Source organism: Psammomys obesus, unplaced genomic scaffold, assembly GCF_907164565.1.
Source record: "Psammomys obesus unplaced genomic scaffold, mPsaObe1.curated_primary_1811, whole genome shotgun sequence".
Lineage (NCBI taxonomy): Eukaryota > Metazoa > Chordata > Mammalia > Rodentia > Muridae > Psammomys > Psammomys obesus.
Genome location: NW_026586173.1, coordinates 11978355 through 12001080, shown reverse-complemented (window position 1 = coordinate 12001080; position 22726 = coordinate 11978355). Strand labels below are relative to the sequence as shown.

Genomic DNA, 22726 nt, shown 5'->3' with positions numbered 1-22726 from the left:
AACATAACATAACATAACATAACATAACATAACATAACATAACATAATATATAAAAAACAAATAGGCTGAGAGGAAAAAAAACAAAGAGGAGCAGGAGTTTCTCAATTAGTTGGTTGCTCAATATAAAGACTATTTATTTGCTTTTGAAATAAGGTGTCACTGTAGAGACCAGGGTGTCCTGAGACTCACAGTGGTTCTATCTGAGCTTCCCCTAATCCTGGCATTAGAAGCATAAACCTCTTCATGAGGACTTTATAAGCAAAATTCTCACCGTGTATCCCTCAAATAGGAAGGACATGGTAGGTGGACTAGACATATAGACCCCTTCTGACATTGTGAAATGACACTCCCATCTACAAAGTTCATGATTTGAGGCCAAAAAACATATTAAAAGCCCTCATAATGTTTTACCACCAGTTTGTGTTTTCTGTGTTGGGCTGCATTCATAGCTATCTGTGGCTGAATATGGCAATGTATGGGGCTGGCTTACAGAATTAAGTTGTAGCTGGTCAGAGTTTACCTTAATATGTTCGAGTTCATCCCATGAATCTCTGAACTGGCAGTCTATCTGCATTAAAGGACAACGAAAGTCCTGCAGGAAGAGCACCCGCTTCACTTTTTAAATCCTGCTCCACAGGCGTATTTATATCCGAGAGCCCCCTTAACCTGTTAGGTTAGAAAATGCTATAGCTTACTCATGTCAACTAAATTCATGTCAACAGGAAGAGCTCCTGCTGTCTTTGAAAGAATGAGGAAGAAGTTGGCTTATGCTGCTGAGGAACTGTCATTGCCTTCCGTCTCTGGCTAAGCCCTCCCATGGAAATATGGGTCAACCACGCTGGGGAAAGGACAGCTAGGCGGAAGGGTCCCTGTCGAGTTTCATCCCACCTCCTCAGACAGATGGGGGCTGCCGCACCCCTTGGTGCTGGGTTTCAGCATAGAGCACATTTTAAAGGAAAAGGCCGTACAGTGGCTTCCTGTGTTCTTGGTGTTGCCCCACAGAGCTCCGAAGAACACCAGCCTGTTTGTTGCGTGGGTAAGGGGAGTGTGTCAGCATGTTTGACTTGCTGTGGCGAGATGAAATGATTGTCCCCGCCCCCGAAACAAACCCCTCCTTAGGAAAACAAACACTTGTAAGTTTAGTTTAGAAAACCTTTGCAAAACTTACAGAAATATATTGTGACAGCGGCTGTCATACTACATATATTAAGACAGTGCTTTGAAACTTTATGCAAATGCACGGGGAATGTGTACACTACCTTGCTCGCTGGAGACTGCCCCATGTGTTCTTTGTGCCAAAGAAAACACGAACATTCTCCAACTTGTTTGGAGAAAAAGTCACTGAGGCCCTGCACCTTTCTTAGCTGTGTTTTCTCCACCAGTGGAACACGCTTTAACCGACTAAACCCAAAGACAGCAATGGAGTGAGGAGGCCAAAAGTTCATTTCTTTCCATTTTCGTGTAGTGACCCAGGCTCTGTGCTGGGGGCACGTTAAGCACATTGTGTTTATGAATTTCATGAGAGCTGTATGAGGAAAACACTGTCATTTAGATATAAAATAAATAAGTCACATGTTAAAATGGATTTCCTAAATAAACCCAGGAACCAACACATTCCCATCAGTTAGTGATCAGCTTGGCTACTTCTGATTATCTGTGCAGGGAAGAAGGGCCAACATAATTGACAAACTTATGGGCTCTGGATATTAGCCATTTTCCTCTGAAATAGCCACCATCTACTTTTAAAAGAATCCTCTTTGATGATGACTGAGTGATTCTCTTCCTGGCGTAAGGATGAGAACATATAAGGCAGCTGATAGTGCATCAGCTTAGTATGATGGTAGCAGGAGGTGCTTCCTGGTGTCTCTGGTGTCTCTGTGGCTTTCAATACCATGCATGGGCCCCAGTATTCTCCTGGTTCAGACAGTAGGCTGCATTGTTGTGTCAGTAGCTCTCTTATACATGCTGTTGGTGAACGCTGAGTGAAACTCCAAGGCAAAAGCTTCCATCTCACCCCTAAAATGTTGACAAGGTAGAAGGCACCATGTCTGGATATTGGTGTGTCATAGCTCTTTTGCGTTTCTGGGTTGCGAGCTGTTTCTGGTGTTCTGAGGCAGGTTGTAATCTACAGCTTTTGTGACTGGAGGTACTTGTAGACTTATGCCCTTGGTTTTCCAGGCTCTGAGACAGCCTGTGTCTCTGAAATCCTAAGTGGAACAATGTTCTGAATCAATGTGTAATGAAAGTTTCTGTTTTGAAAATTACTGTGTCAGTAATAAAGCATGCCATATTGGGGAAACTTAAGCAATCGTAGGAGCACGGGTCTAAAAACCAGCATTCCACAGAGTCTATAGCATTTTACTTAAAAAACCAGAAACTTAAAACTTTGGAAATGGAAGAAGCATTATGTGCCTCAGAAATCTTCAGAGAAACTTTAAAACACACACAATTGATTCTTACCATTAAGAATCACAGTTATATGTGTAGTCCGGTGTTTTGGATTAAAAAAAAAAAAGATAAAAACTTTGTTTAAGGGTCATTTCATTAATCCAACAGTTAGGTGTAAAGTATTTGCATTCAAGTTCTCTAAAATATTCCAAAATAGCTCTGTTTTGAAATTTGTACAAGGAAAAGAATCTGTGGATATGGAACTTATGTTTCAAACTACAGATATAGGGAAATGCATAAAATACTCCAAAGAAAGTTATGACTTAAAAATGTCTGTGAAATCCTGTTTCTCTATAACAAGAACAGACTCATGCCCCAAATTTAATAGAAACCTGGACAAAATTTTCAGGTTCTACGTTAAGGAAAAACTAAAAGCTAACATGGCTCAAAGAAAGAGGCCCATGGAGCTGATGACAGCTTGCTTCTTCAGACCCTAGATCCCATACCACTTAGAAGCACTCTCCAAGCTTTACTGTCTTCACCTATAAATTGCAATAAACAAATCCCGTAGCAAGAGCTCACACAAAGAACAGGAGAGTGTTGTTAGGGACACTAACCCAGGTCTTGGTGTGCATAATACCTAAGTGTTGGCTATTTCAAGGGAGTTCAAAATGGCTTTGACTCGTGATTCTGTACACATTGAGCTACTCCTTTCTCCCTTACATCAGTTCTCTGAACTTAGCAACTAAAGAACATCCTCTGATCCATTTCCCTACTGGCTCCTCAAAGGTTATTTTTTTTTTTAAAGACAGTTTCTCTGTGTAGCCCTGGATATCCTTTAACTCATTCTGTAGATCAGGCTAGCCTTGAACTAAGAGATCCACCTGCCTCTACCTCCCAAGTGCTGGGACTAGAGGAGTGTGCAACCACTGTGCAACTAGTTTCAAAAGTTCTTATCAGCAGTCGTTCAAACAAATTCTTACTAAAACTGTTTGTTCATAAACTACATATAAAATATTTTATTAATTTTTTTGCAAATTTTCATATAAATGTATTTTAATATTATTCACATGCCACCATTATTAAATTAGCTTGTTTAACAATGTGGTAGGTATTTTTATATATGGCCTACTTTGGTAATCTGGTCAAAATGAATGCATGGGTGTTAGGGTGTTTTTGATTTTTGTTCCAATCTTAATTACTAATATTGACTTTCATATCACATAGCACACCGAAAATCTACTTATGCATGTATGTGATTCACATAATGTATGCATATTAAAGATGTATGCAAATTAAAGAGATTACAGCTGAGTTCAGGGGTTTCCGAAGTGGGCTGATAGAGGTGCACACAGCGTGGATGTTTGTGTGATAATGAGCCCAGACAGCTACAGAGAAGCTATCCTGTTCAGACGGCAGGAGAGTCAGAGTGGAAAGGGAAGACATCCTCAGGCGCAGAGACTGATCCTGAGCAAGACCAGCAGGTCCAGGCCCAGAAGGGGGTGAGCAGGGAGACAGACAGACAGTCCAGGCATCAAGTAAACTGCTTCAGAGCTCAGGGACAGTCAGGACTCACACACTGGTTATCAAATAGGTGACAGGTCAGGGTGGGCCTGTTGCTATTGCAGTGTTAGGTGTCCGGCACTTTGTGGGGTCCCAGTGAGGGAGTGATACCCTCTCCCTGGACTATCCTGTTCAGTGAATTGTCTTTCAGTAATTAATTTGAAGTTGAGATGTAATCATATTTTTCAGTAATGTGTTCCTAGGAAATCTTCAAAGACGTCCAATATAATTTGTTAAAATAGTGAGTGTATTAGTATGTATGTGCATTCGTGTGTGTGTGTGTGTGTGTGTGTGTGTGTGTGTGTGTGTGTGTGGTGGGGTTCATCCACCAATTACATCTCAGTTAACAGTAATTCATTTCAGTACAACCAATATTTTTATAACAAGAAATTCACTAGAACACAAATATCTTTGAGTTATTTTTAGCCTTAATTGACAGCTCGGTGAGTAGATATTTATCCAAACTGTCATAACTATGGTCTCATTGTTGGACAAGTTGCTGTGGAAGACAGAAGAAACAGTGTCCTTCTGTCCTCCTTGAACTCTCAACCCTGTTTTGGACAAACTGAGTCCACATGAATAACTGCGTGAAGTTTTCAGCAATGATCAACTGTTTTAGGTGGTCAGACTTGAGGTCAAGGACATTAGGGAACTGATTCACCAGTGATAAATGGTGCGTGTTTCTGCTATCTGGCATTTCTAGACCCTTCTGACCTATCAGAGGTGCACAGGAGACTTTCAGCTTTGTTATGTGTGGACAGGCTGGGGGAACCTGTAAGACATCCCTCCTGCTGCACAATGGTGTGTCATTTCCTTCCTCTTAGGGATGGCTGTAAGTCATAGGAGGTATGACTTCTGAATGATTGTTCTTTTCATCTCCCTGGAAGCAGGCCAGGCTGTGAGGAGAACGTTTGATGTGTCAGCAGCGGGTCTGTGACAGCTCTGACTCCTTATGTGATGATGAAAGGCTAAACTTTGATAAAAATGGAAAAATAGGGGAATGGGATCATATTCTCCCATTTGCTCCTTCTCTTTTTTTCCTAGGTGACAGTTAAGAAATGTTCTACCAGGGTGGTCTGCAGGGTTTCTTTGGTGGTTCTATTGTTTATATATTAATGGTTGAGAAAGACAGACCCGAGCTTGCTGGTATAGAGGGAAGACTCTCAGACCCCTTGTAATCCAGTCCCACCCATGAGCCCAGTGTCATCTTGGACAGAGCACTTACATTTCAGCTTTCCCTCACAACTGCATCTGTGTGAGGAACAAGCCAGGGCCAGAAAAGATGTCCGAACCCTCTGGAATGGTCTTCCTCCCTTTGCTTCTAGGGTATTTGGTTAGAAACATCATCTGACCTTGATCCCATGGGGTGGTCTTCCCACTTCTAAGGCAGATAAAGAGGGGAGTCAACTGTAAATGTCCATAATCGCGTGAACGTCCCCGCAAGTGACACGCCAGACATGTTCATCATTTCTGTGTCTTCTGGAACCAAAGTTTGAGTTTGGGGTAGAGCAGGAATTTCTAAATTTTCTTCTTTACAGCAAATGAATAACACAAAAGCACAAAACAAAAACCCTAAATGTTTGCCCTTCAGCTAATTGACAAAGAAGTGCTACAATCAAGAGTTTGAAGATGAAGAAGAGACAAATATTTAACAATGTTGGAGCTTTATTCCTGAAAGATAAGATTAATTGAACATTGAGTATTTCCATTGCTTACTTTGTAATTAATTTGATGGCTACTTCATGAAAATGTCCTGGCTCTGCCTCTCACTGCATGTAATGTCCAATACCAACTCTGTAGTGTCTGGGCTGCTCATCTCTGCAGGTACTGAAAGATGATATCTAGTTGTGCTATCAACATATACAGGCCTCAAGGCACATGATGAGTGATCCCCTCACTGAGACCAGAACAGACAGTTGTCTATACTTTTTGCAAAAATCTTGGAGGATGGTGAACAAACTCAAACTCTTTACGAGTCGCTTGAAAACACTGATGTCTCTTCAGAGCTTGTTGACATGGGCCAGGTGACTGGCACAAGCCTACAGTGTCATGTAAGCTTCAACTTAAGGAGTCAGTGCTGGCCAGCAAGGCTAGCTACCATGGCATCAGCAGGAAAGCCATGGTGTCACCAAGGCAACAAGGGCATCCTTTTTAATTTGGGGAAGTCACTCTTGATGTTGTCTGTGAAAAGGTTGCCATCTTGAAATAGAAAGGACAGAAGGAATAAGGTGAGAAAGCCGGATGTTTTGCTTAAGTTTAACCTTCCAACAGGAAGATACACAAATATAGAAGAAGACCTGGATTTATTCCAGTCACAGCCTTACTGTAGGATTGGCACTGAAAGTCTCGGCTAATGCTTCTCCTCCTAAACACTGGAAACTGGAACTTCTTCGGTGATAAGAAAGCTTAGAATAGGTTTAGAATGATATGATTTCACCAGATGAAATGTCTCATCTGGGCCTGCACAGAGAAATTAAAGACCATTTCTCTAATTATAGTTGCAATAGACATCCCTTGACAGCAGGATGCCCAGGTCCCAACCATAAGACAATGAATGCAACCACACAGTGGTGAAAGGGATTGTGGGGATGTCTTAAGTTATAGATCTGCCTTGGATGGTTGGCCTGGATTGCCTGGGCTTGCCTATTGATTACTTTTTCTGTTACTGTAATGAACAGATTGACAAAACCCAGCTAAAGGAGAGCAGGTTTATTTGGGCTTACAGTTAGGGTGCACAGTCCATCACTGTGGGAAAGTCCTGTTGCAGGAACTTGAAGTGACTGGTCATGTTGTATCTACAGTCAGAAAGTCCAAAAGTGAAGAATGCTGGCACTCAGCAAACTTTTCTTTATTCAGTTGAGGACCCTCTAGCTCATGGAGTGGTGCTCTCCACAGTTAAGGGTGAGTTCCACCTTCACTGACCCTATCTAGAAAACCTCTTACATGCATGCCTACATATAAATTTTTAATGGTTATTGTGAACCTCATCAAGCTGAAGGTGGAGACTGACCCTCTCAGCTTTTTACAAGGGTCTGTACTGAGGGAGAGTGGGGTCAGTGTGAGGGTGTGATGATGGACACAGAGGGGCCAGTGGTAGAAAATTTAAAGATGCTACACTAATGGCTTTGAGAATGGTTGAAGGGGCCATGAGCCAAGGAAATGGGGCCACCTCTAGAAGCTGGGAAAGACAAAGGAAACATTCTCTCTAAGAGCGTTAAAAGCTGATGTAGCCTCCACGTTAGCTCTGCAAACCTAATGCCTGACCTCTCAACTTCAGAGTTGTAAGATAATTGTGCTGCTTTCATTCGCTGGGTTTGTGTGGTAATTTGTTAGAAAAATAATTGGAAGCTAAAATAATAATACAAACAGCATTTATATAAGACTTAGAAGCACTCATGGGAAAGACAGAAAAAGTTTATCTCCCATGGCCCTCTCTGCAGAGCTTTGGCACATGGCTCTGTGAATGTCAGTGAGTACAAAGGCAGCTTTGATTAGTGTCAATCCAGCAGGCCTCCCTCAGGGCTCATTGCTGCTGAAGGTTTTTATGGTATCTTGGTGGAGTGTTCCTGACATGTCCTTGACTATCTGTGTGTAAAATCAAAGTTGAGTTTTATTTTATCACTTTTGAAGAGAGACTCACAGGCAGTCACAATGTTGAGGCGAAAGCGTCCACGCCTGCGTAAGAGACAGGAAGAAAGCCTTCTGGTCTCAGCACGGATTCCTCAGTAAGACACAGCTCTATGAAGGCTACATCGTTCTCATCTCAACATTGTCTCCTGACCTCTTCCTTCTGTCATGCTCATCTCAGGACCTCCCCTGTGTCCTGACGTCTTCCTTCCCTAGTGTGGAAGTAACCTGGACCGGGGTCTTCTCTCAGAGAGTACTACTCTACCTGGGTAAAAGCTCCACCATCTAGAACACACATCCTAAACAAATGTTAGAGGCTATGATGGTGCTAATTTATGTAAGTGCTTGTTGGAGGGGCACTATGCATAAGCTAGTGCCTTGGGCTGCAGCCTCAATCGTGTGAGGAATCCATAGTTCTGGATGTGAGAAAATATTGATCTGATCCTGCTGTCCCCATCAGGGCATGATTACAAGCGTCCAGGATATACGTGGTGATGCCCGGAGGCCCTTTTGGTTGTCACAACAACTTTTGGTTGTCCTGCCTTAATAAGAGACATCCCACGGCAAGGCGTTACCTCACTTCAAGCGTCAGTAGGTCCAAGTTTGAGACACTGTTATCCGCTGGCTAAGTCTGACACATATACACAAATGATACCATAGCGACAAGCACACACATTTCCCATTGCAGTGTGCATATATTTTCATTCCGCATAAGGGTGTTTCAGTCAATAGTGAGGTGCATTTATGATAGTCATCCTTGGGGTTTTATCACTCCAGCAGGGTCACACCATGACCCTGACACCATTGCCTAACTCTGTAGAACATCAGTCTCATCAAGTGGCCCGTGACTATATGTATGCAAGTATGTATGTTTATGTGCATATAAGCCTCTCTGACATTTAATTTTTTTCTACATATTCACAGTCGGTTATAAGTACACGTGTAAGTATAAGTTTGTGTGTATGTGTGTGTGCACGAAACAGGTGTGTGCTTTTTCTGAAGACAGTGTGAATGTGCTGGCTGGCAGGCTTTGTCTGAGACTTTCTTGGCTGCCACATCTGAAACTTCACCAGAAGTACGTGACGTGTCCCTTAAGGTTCTGTCAAGAGGCCTGGACCATCATGGTTGCTCTAGTTATTCTCTTAGCTGTAAAGAACTATTAGTAAACGTGAAGTTGTTGGGTTGGTAATAAAAAGGGTAAAAATCAAATTCTAAGGTATTATGAAGGTAGCTTTTCAAGGCTGGGGGACAGTGGAAAGAGAATAGAATTAGTAAATCTTAAAGAGTTTGAAGAGGATCGTGGGAGCTGAAGTTTGAAGAGAAGGTGCTGTCAGGTTGGATGGGACCCTGAAACATTCATTCAGATGCTGGTGTGGGTGTCACTGTATCTACCCACTGAGGCAACATTACTGGGCAGAGTACTTAGAGCAAGATGGAGACAAGCAGAGTAGCCTGTCCCTTTACCTACTTGACCAACATGCAGGCTGAAACCAGCATACTGCAGAACTGTCAAGTGTACAGGGAGCCTGGAGTGTGTCTGGGTGTGGGTGGGGATTGGAGGAGGAAGACAACACTGTAGTGCCTGGGAGATAATTGGAACTTTAGTAAAGTAGAAGTGCTTGGACGCTACAGCACCATTTTGAAAGTGAACACTTCAGTCTTCTCTTTGTAGGAGGTGCAAGGGTGGTCCTGCCCTACATCCTAACCTAGAATCCTATGTTGCAAGGAGGAACCATCATACTCCTTTAGAAAGGACCATGGTGCATCCTCATGAGTGGATCCAAAACAAAATGTGTGGAAAGGAAGAGGCAGATACAGGGCCTGCTTTAGGGGTTGTACAGCAGGCATGGGGAAGGATGGTGACCACGATCAGTCTCCTCCAAGAAGAAGAAGAAGAAGAAGAAGAAGAAGAAGAAGAAGAAGAAGAAGAAGAAGAAGAAGAAGAAGAAGAAGAAGAAAGAACTCCCAAATTTCAGACTTCTACACTAGTCACATTTTATTTCAGATGTAAAAGAGCAAAGTAAGGGGAGGGGCAGAAAACATGATTAGAAAAGCCCATATATATATATTTGAATTTTTATTTAAGTAACAAAACATTTCATCTTAGTCATTTCTAATAGACACAAAGCTGTGACCGGGGATATATAAGCATTTGCTGAAGGCAGAAGAAGCCCTGACCATTCAAGCTGATTGGACTATATCTCCCAACTGAGAAACTGGGCTGCAACTCTTAGGATTAGACGGAAACAACTCAGTCCGGATGTGAGAATGGAATTCACATCTTATCCCTGCCTTGTGTTTGTTGGGTGGCAAGCTTCGCCAACAGCATTAAATTTAGTTGCTCAGTGTTTTACTGTGGAGTGGTGGCTGCTTCCCCAGATAGATTTGTTGGGGTAATAATAGTACCAGTCACTGGGCCTTGTACAACTTGGGCTTGTCACCACTACCTATTGTGTGTGTTGGCACTCGTGGGGCTGGAGGAGGGGGTGTCTCTTTCCTGTACTGTGTTTCTGATCTCTCAGTCCAGAAGCCCAATGGCCTGTACTGCTGTCTGCTCCTTTTTTGACTGGCCTGTTTGTTGTTGTTCATGTGGGAAATGAAATACAACAAACCGAACACCAAGGCCTTAGACCGTGGGAAGTGTTGTGCTCTGAAAGTTTTCTGAAATTAGGTTCTAGAACAATGTGAAGCATGGCAAGAAGATCCATTTCTTTCTGCGCAGCATTTTGATTTAGTTTATAACTTAGGATAATTGATTTGCTCGGTAGTCGGCTTTGAGCCACTGGCCATGATGATGTAAGAATTAGAGACCACACATGAACCTTTACCACTCAAGATCTATTTCTTTACTGGCCCCTCATGTGCCCTCTTCCTTCTTCCCAACATCTCAGCATCAATTCTATTCTTTTCAAAGAGCTGGGTATAGAGAACAATCTCTCCAGAAAGTGGCAGGGTGCAGCTGATTCATTGCAACTACTCGACATTGAATCAGCGTCAATCTACCACAATCTGGAGAGCTTTCTAAAAAGCTGTTTAGCTTCTCTGCTTCCAGCCTCCAGTCACGCAGCCAGGCTCTGTATCCTGATCCAGGGAGCAATGCCACATCACAAGCTACAGGATAGCTTCCAGCCCCCAATTCCCTGTGGATCTTTGGGGGTTGCAGAGGGAACCCACATACACATGGCTGTGGTTTTATCATCTTGCATTCATCACCCCTTTCTGGAAGACAAATTTTTATTATGTAGCAAAGTTTCTGCTGCGGAGTAACCTTTGGCATAAAGCAATTGGGTTCTTGACCCAATCAATCCAGGTATAAAAGCATAAGAAAGTAGACTGAGATAAGTTTCAGGTCCCTGTTTGAAAGTGTCTTCTGTCAGAGAAGTACTTGGCTATGCAGCTACAACATGGCCATCTGTAGAAAACATGCTGCCCTTATCAAGGAAAGGTGAAAAGTTAAGAGTCAGAATGCAGAGGGACTCCTGTCCTTCTGGCTAGATCACAACACCAGGCTTTCAATTCTTCGGAAGGAATTATGTCAGCAGCTCTGCATCTTGAGGCTTAATATAGGTCTTGGCTATCTCCGCATCCATGGCATTTAGTAGCTAATATGTGCAGTCAGTAAAACTGAGAATACACAAACCCAAGGAGGTTCAAAGCAAGTGGACACAGACCACCCTGACTCTGTCACTTTATTCTTCAGCTTCTCACAGTTAATCGTTTCTAGAAGAACAAAGATGAAATCTAGAGCTCATTGCATGTGAAGGCTCTTCCTCTCACTGGACAATTTTTAATAGGATTTTCCTCAAACTTTCACTCTTGTGTAGGACATCAGGTACAGGTGTCGTCCTACATGGGTCCTTAGTCCTGCCACCTGCCCTCAAGACAGTCTCGCATGGATTCAAAATTGTGTTATCTTGTGAGATGAAGCCTTTACCTTTGCGCCAAAATTTATGTGTGCCACAAATAGAGAAGAATAAATGATAAAAATGGAAGATACAGGGAAGTGGGGAGGTTCCTGAGAAAGAAGGGTTCCAGAAGGCTTTCACAGGGGAAAGGGGGCTTAATTTTTGATGGTGGCTGAAGCAGTATTCCAACAAAGATTGTTGAAGTGGGGGGAGGGGGATGAGTGGAGGGAAAGATGTATGCATCGAGAAGATAAAAGGCATGACTTGTGCTTGGGGATAATAAAGAATGAAGATACACTGAAACTCTACCCATATGTTGGAGTTGAGTGAAGAGACTGGCAAAACATTGTGAGGTAATCTTTCAAGGTAAGCTGATGTTGGAGTATAGAACTGATGTATCTCAGTAATGGCAATAATGCAATAAAATTATTTACTGCTCTTCTTAATTTATTACTAGTATATGGAAGTAAATTTCTGTAAGTGACCATGGACTCAAACTAGTTCTAAGCTCTATCCCACTGGCCATCCACCCAGTAGAGGAAAAAATGAAAGATGGAAGATTATGAAAGGAATTTTTATTGAGCAGGCCTATGGATGTTTTATATTATTTTCATTGATTAGAAATCAGCCATGTAGCTGGGTGGTGGTAGCTCACACCTTTAATCCCAGCACTTGGGAGGCAGAGGCAGGTGGATCTCTGAGTTCATGGTCAGCCTGCTCTACAGAGTGAGTTCCAGGACAGCCAAGGCAACACAGAGAAACCTTGTTAAAACAAAAACAAAATGAAACAAAACAAAAGAAGAGATTAGCCATTTGACCTTGCCTGTCTACAAGGAGGTCTGGAATGTTGAGAGACAAAAGAAGCAGGTTTGGGTGACTGTGTGGCTTCTATGTTGCCTTTTATTTTGAATAGGTTGAACTTTGTGCTATATGCAGTGTGAGCCATCAGGCCTAGCAAGGATGATGGTGTGCTAACTGGTGATGAAAGTTCATAAAGATACTGAGTCTTTTATTATTTTCATAACTACATCCTAAGCATGTACATGGTAGCCTTAAACAAGTGTGTGAGAAAACAATGGAATGGTGGACAGGTACTGAAGAGGAGTCTTTTAGTATGGATATATCTAGGATGGATGAGTAGAAGTGAGTCAAAGTCAAGAAAGCCAATTTGAGCCAAACATTAAGTGGAGAGAGAGAGCCCAAATTTGAGATCTCCTTAGAGTTTCTCCCCTTTGAGCTTGGGAAACCCCAGGGAAAGAAGGGAAGGAAGGACTGTAGGAGCTAGAGGATTTGAGGACACCGTGATAACACTGCCCACAGAATCAACTAAGCAGGGCTCATAAGGGCTCACAGAGACTGAAGCTACAATCATGGAGCCGGCATGGGTTTGTGCTAGGTCCTCTGTATATATGTTATGGTGGTTAGGTTGTTGTTTTTGAGGAACTCCCTAAAAGTGAGAGTGGGGGGGTGACTATTTTACTTGCTCTTGAGATCCTTCCCTCCTTCTGGTTTACCTCACCCATCCCTGATTTGAGGGTTTATGCCTAGTCTTATTGTATCTTGTTGTGCTATGTTCAGTTGATAACTCTGGGAGGCCTGTTCTTTTCTGATGGGAAATGGAGTGGAAGAGTGGATCTGGAGAGGTGTGTAAGGGGGAACTGGGTGGAGAGGAGTGAGGAGAAACTGAAGTCAGGATGTATTATGTGATAAACAAACAAACAAAAAGTGCTTGTGAAGATCTGCTAGAGCTACCACAGATTATGTTCAATTTTAGAAATGTTTGCTTCTGCTATTCTAACGCAGTTAGCATATAGCTCAGCCACAGGTTGTAATTCAACTAGGATCCCCTCTGAGCTGAAACTTCAGAAGCAGGTTGTGAGCTGCAACTGTGTTCCTGGGAAGGGCCTGCACTTTCTTTGGAGGCATTAACAGCCTGGGGACTTGGGCCGTGCCATAAGACTGCAACCCAAACAAAATAAAACTCGACTAAGCCAGAAAACCCAGACTGGAGTTCAAGTTACTTTAACAGACTCTAGGGAAACACAAAGTGCAGTTGTATTAGCTATGCAAAATTTGCTCTTTGACCTTACAGCAAGTAAAGTTACCGGGCGCACACATAATCTTCTGCCAGAATTGCAAAGTGTTGGACACATTAGCTTTTTAGCAATTATGCAATATTTTAAAACTTTTAATTTTAAAATATACTTTAAAAATAGATGCTGATCCAACAAGAACAGAGAATATCAATGAAAAGACTGTGCTGTCTTGCACACCTAAAAGAGGCCAGCACACAAGACAGCCTTGTGAGGCCAGAGATTTAGAGTTTAAAAAATTGACCACAGATGAATTCTTCCTTAGAAATCAAAAGCAAGGGTCAGCATCATCCTGTCCTCCCCCTGGACGTAACCTTTGTGTGTTATGCACAAGCTGGGGCCGTGTCAGGGGCTTGTGCAGAATCATGTAACCCACCTCGAGGTCTGATGACAGATCTCCCACTGTAGGATTATGCAGAGTTGAGTGAGAATTCTCAGAACAAGCTACAGTTCTTGGGAGATTTTTTTTTTTTTTTTTTTTTTTTTTTTAGTGATTCTTGATCTGGAAATAATATAAAAATAAGAGACTATTTTGTGGTGTTTTTTGCATGTTTTGTATTGGTTTAGGGAACAATCCAACATTAAAGAGGCTTAAAAATAATAACTAATCTTTAAGAAACCTTAACATGACCTCTTTAATTTTCCCCACCAAATAAATAAATAGACTTTAATAATAAAAAAACTCTCTAGAACAATTAGGGAATGCAGAAACAAAGGACAGGACAGGACAGGGAAGGGAGAGGTGACTACAATGTCTGCTGCTCATACAGATGGGGCTGGGCAGGATGAAAGGCAATGGCTACAGCTTGGATTTTTCTTCCAAGGGCCAAGGCTCTTGGAGGCCTAAGTTTCTCTCTTACCAAGGCCTCTTGGTAAGCAACAGGGAGCCGTAAGTCTATTAGTTAGTTCTATAGCTAAAACCCTAGAGAACCCAGTTTTAGGGAGCAGAGGAAACTGACTGAGTGAAGTCCTGGGTAAATATCTAGGGCATGGCCATGGACCCCAGACCCTCAGAGCCACTGAGGAACGGCAAAGTGCCACCTCTAACCCTTCTCATGGGGGATGGGATAGGATTGAGGTTCATAAGGAAATAGCAGAACTAACTTTTCCTTCTGGTTTGTGTGTGGGTATTGGTAGTATGTGCAAAAACAAGACAAAACAAAACAAAAACAAACAAACAAACAAAACACATTATAGCTTTCTGTCCTGGAATATTTTTGCCTGAAGACTGTTCCTCTACAGAGACTGTTCCTACTTAGATTAGTTAAGCCTGTCTCCTTGATCCAGCTATAAACCACAACCCGTGCCTTCTTGTTTATCTGTGCTAACTTCATCTCCCTGTTCAGCTATAAGGGGTAACCCTGCTTCCCTATTCATCTATATATAATAAACATACAGAGCATTGCGAGCCTAGGCCACCTGATTCCAGCTTTTGTGTGTGTGTCAGTGTGTTCATCTGTCTATTTCTTTTTCACTTACTCACCACCCCTCTCAGATCTGTCTCTGGAGGTCAAGCAAGGACTTGGCACTACTTCATCTATTTAGCAACTGTACTTAACTTCCGAAAAATAGGACTTTATTCCTAAAGTTCATTTAGGGATTTGTGTTGCATTGGGACAGTCCTAATGCTAGCCTTGTGGGTTTGTTAGACATGAACCAACTGGGAAACATTTTTTTTTTCTTCTTGCAGCTTTCTGAATATACAGTTACAACTCTACTGAGACACCATGGTCCAGAGTGTTGGGAGGGGTCTACATCTCTGCCTTCCAGAGGGAACACAGAGACTGATAGGCAGAGAAATGGGGAGGACTGCTGGGCTAAGAGGAAGAGAAAGACTGGTAGGGATAAGGGGTTCTTGGTGTTTGAAAGAGGGATTGCACAAAATCTCCAAAATCTTAAAAACCTCTGCCGTAGGCCTCAGAGGCTCTGCCAGCTCTTTCAAATATCATCCATTGCAACCTTAGAACTAGTCCATGGAACCAGATTTTGTCAGTGTTCAGCAGGCAGTAAAATGACCCTCCTGCACATTGGGTTGTGGAGTCTCGTTTTGTTCTTTTAACATCATGGCCTGAGAGGGAAACTGGTGGCCTGAGAGAGAAAGTGAGGCAGGAACAGCAGGGAGGGAGGGAGACCTCAGGCTGTGTGTGAGCACAGTGACAGCAGAGGAGGCAGCTTCATTGAGCAGCTCCTTCAGTTGGAGGGAGCAAAGGCTATTTAAACCTTGGGGAGTGGGTAGAGGCTTTTGGGGGTGAGTATACATCATTGACGTGGGCCAACGTGCTGGGAATGCCTTATTGGCATGAAGGGGAATTCCAGGTGCTTTCTGGGCAAGACCTTATAAGGAGAGAGGAAGTTTAACCTGGCTGCATATGTGACCTTCTCTGGTGTGGACAAAGGTGTGTGTGTGTGTGTGTGTGTGTGTGTGTGTGTGTGTGTGTGTGTGCAGGACTATATGAACTGGCACATGCAGGCCGGAGTAGGGGAAATCTCTCTGAAGTGGGGTAGGGAGATGGTTGACAAGAGGTTGTGACCAACAGAGCGGTCCCCATATCCTGGAGTCCCTTGCATGCGTAGCCTGTTTTTGTTGTTGCCTTTAGGTTTCTTTAATTTAAACTGAAGTTTTGTATCCTAGGAAAACTGAGATGGTCAGTTAGCCTAAGCCTATGCCAAAGCTAGGTTTAAGAAAGGAAATGATAAAGAAAGGTGTGGGGGGGGGATGGGGGATGGTTGGTTGGAGGGAATGCTATGTGTAACCATGCAACTGAAGGTGATCTTTTTGCAGCTGGAAACTTCAGGGCCTACAGGAGAGACTAAAGAAATGCTTGGGGGAAATCTCAGGCTAACACTCACACTGAACAGTCAGTGCAGGGACAGATAAAAACGAACGTGTTTGCGCGAAACATCATAGTTGTATGACCTATGTGCACCGACTTTTCTAAATATGCTTTTTCTCTCTCTCTTTTTTTTCTTAGGGAGGCAGAACACGGTGCGTGAGAGAAGTCTGTCCCATTCTCTCTTGTCCCCAGCACCTTAGTCACACCCCCCCAGGACAGTGCTGCCCCAAATGTTTGGGTGAGTGACAATTTCTAGATCAAAGAACAATGTAATTTCTTCTCGATGTTTCTGCTGAGTGTATATCCATGCTGCTTCATGGCCTACTAGAGACAGCTGCCCCTTCTGACTGCGTCAATGGGCTTTGGTTCTAACTTGAGATCTGCTCAGAGGGGCTGCTCTTCTCTTGGCTTCCACTGGCTCTGGAGCCTGGAGCTCATGTTGGCGAATTCCTGGTTGGGTGGTAATAGTTCTGCAGAAAGAGTCTGTAGCTGGGCACATGGCTGTTAGGAGCATGTAGTGAAGGCATGTTGTAGTAAATGTATGGAACTGTAGACTAACGTTACCTGAGAGACAAAGCACAAAGGAAGACAGGGCGCCACGAGGCGAGAAGCTTGGAATGAACCACAATTGACCCTTGATAGGAAAGGAGTGTCTGTTATCACATTGAGCCTTTACCACAATCCAGGCACTGTACATAGGGCACATGATTTTTTTCTCATTGACTCTTTTCAAGAAGCTGTGAGATATAGCTACTAGAGCCAGAATTCCTGTATGGCACACAGGCAGTTATTAGTTTTAATCCTCTGAGGAAAAGGCATTCTTCTAATCTGCAGAGATCCATAGGGAAGGCTGATAGCACCTCTGGCTCGAATTTTACCAATTGTTTCTTGGATCTCTATATTATTTTGTTATGGTCTTAGGCATTATTTTCTCCTCTCATCACCTTCGGCAATCTTCGTATCCTATGTACAATTGAATCAAGGCTTATGTAGAACATTTCATTGAATGTTTGCAGCCAGCAAGCGGGATTGTTTTACAGAGATGTAGAATGAATATCATGAAATACTAAGCCTCCTACTTCATAGAAGGTCTTAATTGTCTTTGGAAGATTTTCACTGAATGGCTCTTTGATTTGGCTTTAGCTCCTGTCAGTCCAGTCCTTACTCTTTTTGGAGCTCTCCCCTTTCATTCGTAGTTTGCTTTCTCTCACTCCAAGTCATCTTGTTGACTTATTTTCCCCCTTTACAGATTATCACACCTTCAGCTTAGCTTCTTTATAAAACCAAACTGCCAAATAAAGGCATTTGAGTTAAGCTGTTTTCTCTTCTTTGAAGGAATTCTACTGCAATTCCACCTAGCAATGATTGCCTTTCTATTTCATGCACAAACTCATACTTTTAAAAAAAATATTATTTAATTTTTATTTTATGTGCATTAGTGTGAAGGTGTCAGATCCCTTGGAATTGGCATTACAGACAGTTGTGACCTGCCAGGTGGGTGTTGGGAATTGAACCCCAGATCCTTTGGAAGAGCACTCAGCACTCTTAACCACTGAGCCATCTCTCCAGCCCCAAACTCATACTTTAAAGCAACCATAGAATAATTAGAAGAACAAGAGAGAACTGTTAGGTCCACTGGGCTAAAGACGGTTTTGTGTACTTGTGCTTCATTTGTTGTCTGTCCACGTGTGCTGCCCTGAGCTGAAACCAGCGTAGCAGTGCAGCCAAGCTTAAGGCATGGTGGATTGGATCGTGTGCCATCCAAATGGGCGTCCTTCAAAGAGAAAGGAGCGACTGGACATGGCTGTGCAGATAATAATCTTGATTAAAGCTTTGAAGCAAGTGTTGTTGGTGTGATAGTCTGTCTAGAAGTTTCCCATGTGAGCAATGACTGTTGTATTTAGTACACATTTTACTCATCATTTGTGTTTATAAGATAGACTACCAAAAGGACAGTAAGTTTTGGGAAACTTAAAGATTGTAATTCTGACAAATGAGACCTTTTTCTTCTTTGTGCTAACCCACACTGGAATGATGTAGAAATGGCTTACATCAAGCTGTCCAGCCAGCCTCTGAACCACTCCCTAGAATGTTTTGTGTTGAGCCATGCCAACTTTGGGATTAAAGTGAGATTTTGTGTTCTTTTGTGGTGAAAAGAAACATATCCACACAACAATTAAAGCAACAAAGCAGATAAAGGCAAACACCCGGAAACTTTCTGGTTGCTGAAAACTAAGTGTAATTCGGCTTTTGGCCGATTGGATACTTGATCTGCTCTCAGATTTTCTCTTGACTGGAATGCTGCACGTGGAACACCTCTGCCATTTGGATTGCAGAATTTCCTTCCACACTTCTCATTTTCAATGGAGCGTCTCATCAAAGTTCAGGATACACAGAACAGTACCCGAAACACCTCTCCATATGGCATAGCCCAGGATAACACTGAAATGACATCACGCTAACAAGGCTAATAGTTATCATCTGCCATTTGCTGGGAGTTTTGATAAGAACCAGGCACTTTGCTAAGATTTATATCCATAATTCTAGATACAATTTACATTTTTGTGAGGGATAATTTAACTCAGTGGTCACATCTAATTCAGGAAATAACTGTTGTAGTGTCTTTTTGTTCAGGAATCAATCAATAGATTAGTCAATTCATAGATCCATCCATCATCTGTCTGTCCTCTACTCACTCAGTAATCTATCTATTTATGCACTAGTATTGAGGAGAGTAATAATAGTACAGGCTTAGTAATAATAGTACAAGCCAAAGCCTGTTCAGTGGTTGCATCTAAGATATGGAAGGACCTCTGGTGAGGAAATGTAGACTCCAGCCTTGAGGTATTTTAATTTGTTTATAAGCAAGATTCCACATAAAGGCATTATAATGTTATTTATTTTTGAGACAGATTCTTGCCATGTAGTCCAGGTTGGCATTGAAATTGTATTCTTCTGGTCTCTTCCTTCTACATACTATAAGCACGTATACATATATAGTATAGATACTCTAAGCATGTATCACCATGCCCAGCTCTTCATAGAGCTTTGTATCTATTTTTTCAAAATTGTATTAGTTCTTTGAGAATTTTGGCCATTGTTTTGATCATATTCACCCACCTTCCACAACTCTTCCCAGATCAACTCCCACCTTCCCAATCCACTCAACTTTATGTCTCAAATCCAAACCAAAACAAGACAAAAGCCTAGGGCTCACATTCATACTGTGCACATATTTTGTGTGTGTGTATTAACAGGAGTTACACTATTAGAGAAAACTGGCTCTCCTTCCAACAGCTAACAATTCGTAATAACTCCTCCTCCTCCGCTTGGGAAAAGATTTCATGCTCAACTTCCCTGTCTGTGCTGGGATTTGGTACGGCGTGGGCTTGCACAGGTCTTGTGAATACTGTCACAACTACTGTGAACTCACATGGCTGCTTCCTGATATACCAAGAGATACTTTTTCTCTATAGTCATCCATTGTTTCTGTCTGTAGACCTTTTCTGCCAGCTTTTTTGAGATGAGCCCCTAGCCTTGGGGGGAAAGGTAGAGTATACATGCCTCTGAGCTGAGCACCCCCCAGTCTCCTATTTCTTGTACCTTGGCCTGTTGTGGGTCTTAGTTAATCACCGCTACTGCAGACAGAAGCTTCTCCGATGAGGGTTGACAGATGCATTAATCTATGATCAGTCCCTAGAAGTCTACTTAACTGGTGGCCATTTAGCAAAGTAATAATAAGTAGACTCTCCTCCATGACCTATGACCTGTCTAGCCATGGGGTTTTGGTTTGATGATGGTGGTAGTTATGAAGCTCATCTTGTGGAGTGTAGCTAAAATCTAAAGAGAAAGTGACTGGTCACTTCCGTGATGTTCATGACACTTGCTCCCATGTCTTGCCAGGGTAGTCATTAATGTAGCTTGCCAGCTTCATAGACTGATGAGTCTCCTCTGGCAGTGTGTATGGCATCTTCCAGCACCATGAAAGCTAGCAAGTAGAAATGAAGCTTACTAGCTTAGGTTTTCATGTTCCATGACTCAAAAATGTGGTGTCTTCAACAATAGTCCTCAAGTTCTAGAGGGTAACCAAGAACACTGGCAATAGTCTGTACTGCTTGCGCTGCTGTACTGCTTGTTGTGGGTGTAGTTTGAGACCTCCGCAGCCAACAGCTCCACAGTAAGTGACCTGTTCCTGGCAATGCTCTTCTTATGTTGTTAGTCTGTGGTATCTAATAGAGGTATTCTTGTTTGCTTATTGGACAGATCCTTCCTAAGTCTCTCTCTCTCTCTGATGTGTGAGTGTACAGACGTAGATTTCCATATGACTTTTAAGAAAGACTTTAGTGCCTTTTACTCTTCCCCCCATATTAACTGCCTTCCCCTCCACTACTTCAATTTAACCCTTCCTGTCCCTTTTAATTATTTCTTTTTAATGCTCGGTACAAATGTGTACCAATGTGTTCTGTCTCTACCCACTTGAAAGTCCCGCCTCATGGGCACTTAGTAATTTTCTGAACTCTATGGCCATTCCAAATGAAATATAAGTATCTCAGGACTCAAAACTAGCATTCACATGTGAGAGAAAATATGAAGTCTTTGTCTTTCTGAGTCTGGGTTATCACTGAGAATAATAGTTTCTAGCCTCATCCATTTACTTGCAAATTTTGTTTTTATTGACAGCCAAATAATATTCCATTGTGTAAATATGCCACCTATTTTTTATTCATTTATTAGTCGATGCACTAATAAAGGGCTAGCCTGTCTCCATTTTATGGCTGCTATGAGTAGATCGGTAATGAGCATGAATGAGTAGGTATCTCTACAGTAGGATATGAATTCCTTTGGGAATATACCCAAGAGTGGTGTAGTTGCTCATGTGGTAGATCTATTTCCAGCTTTTGAGGAACCTCCAAATTTATTTGCATAATAACTAGAGCAGTTTGCATTCTCACTAGCAGTGACTACTTCCTTTTTCCTTACATCAAAGTCAGCTTCTGTCACTGTTTCTTTATTTCTTTGTTTCTGCTGTTGTTTCTTTGATCTAAGCCATTCTGACTGCCATAGGATAAAGTATAAAAGTAGTTTTTAATTTGCATTTTTCTAGTGGATAAATGCATTTTTCTAGTGGATAAATGCACTTTTCTCGTGGATAAATGCATTTTTCTAGTGGATAAATGAACACTGAAAAATATTTATTGACTGTTTGCTTATCATCATTTGAGAACTTTCTGTTGAGTTCCATGCCCCATTTTTAAAATTGAATTGTTTGGTTTCTTCATGTTAATTTTTTGAGTTATTTGTATATTGTAGATACTAACCCTTTTTCACATGTATAGCTAGGAAAGATTTCTTCTTATTTTTTGGGCTGCCTCTTCAAACAAGTGATGGTATTCCCTGAATGCCAACAACAATAGAAATGACAGAAAGTATACAAACTCGTGAAAGCTAAACAACCAAAATCGGGTGAAGGGAAAAAAAAATCAAAAGGGAAGGTTAAAATTTCCTAGAATTGAGTGGAAATACAAAAACAACATACTGAAGTCTATATGACACAATGCATTTATTATTATTTTTATTTGCTTGCCTGTTTGTTTTTGCAGTTGTCTGCCTTTATTCACATTTGTGGTCAGTTGTAAAATCATTGAGGTGCATATAAAGTATGGGGAAAGACAGCCAAGTCATAATTATAAAATTACCTCAGCAATGCACTGTACATTTCTTCTCAAGGGCAGAAGCATAGCTCTGATGCATTGATAGAGAGAAGGGTGTTCAATTCATGAAAAATTGCTAACGTCCTTGCTACTAAATATATTTAAAGCTTGTTCGATATGTTCCTTATACTATAATGTTCTAAAACTAAGATGTGTTTTGGCAGAAATTATTATAACGGTGTGGGCCAATCCATGTGATTCAGCTAATAGTTTTTCTTTCTTTCTTAGTTTTTTTTTTTTTTTTTTTTTTTTTTTTTCCTGAGACAGGGTTTCTCTATGTAGCCCTGGCTGTTCTGAAACTCACTCAAACTAGGCTGGTCTCAAACTCAGAGATCTGCCTGCCTCTGCCTCCCGAGTGATTGCATTAAAGCCATGTGCCGCACCTCTCAGCCCAGCTAATAGTTTCCTGATGCTCCGGAATGACATCAATGACATCAGAGGGGTTTCTTAGCAGAATATTTGCTGTGTGGATCAATTTTTTGCTCTGCTGGAAGTTAAAGAGTCTCAGAATGTGGTTGGGCACATAAGAACTACCTGTGTTGGTTGGGATATTAATAGCGGCTATGGGCTACGGGAATACCCCATTGGGCATCCGTGACTGTCA

The 22726-nt window shown here is 42.0% G+C and overlaps 1 protein-coding gene across 1 annotated transcript in view; it reads left to right on the top strand.

Annotated features, from left to right (window-relative positions):
* Bmper (BMP binding endothelial regulator) overlaps window positions 1-22726 on the top strand; it is a 232798-nt gene that overhangs the window by 106529 nt on the left and 103543 nt on the right. Inside the window, exon 7 of the mRNA XM_055601459.1 lies at window positions 16550-16649. Coding sequence (XP_055457434.1) covers window positions 16550-16649 — 100 coding nt within the window. The remainder of the gene's footprint in view (window positions 1-16549; window positions 16650-22726) is intronic.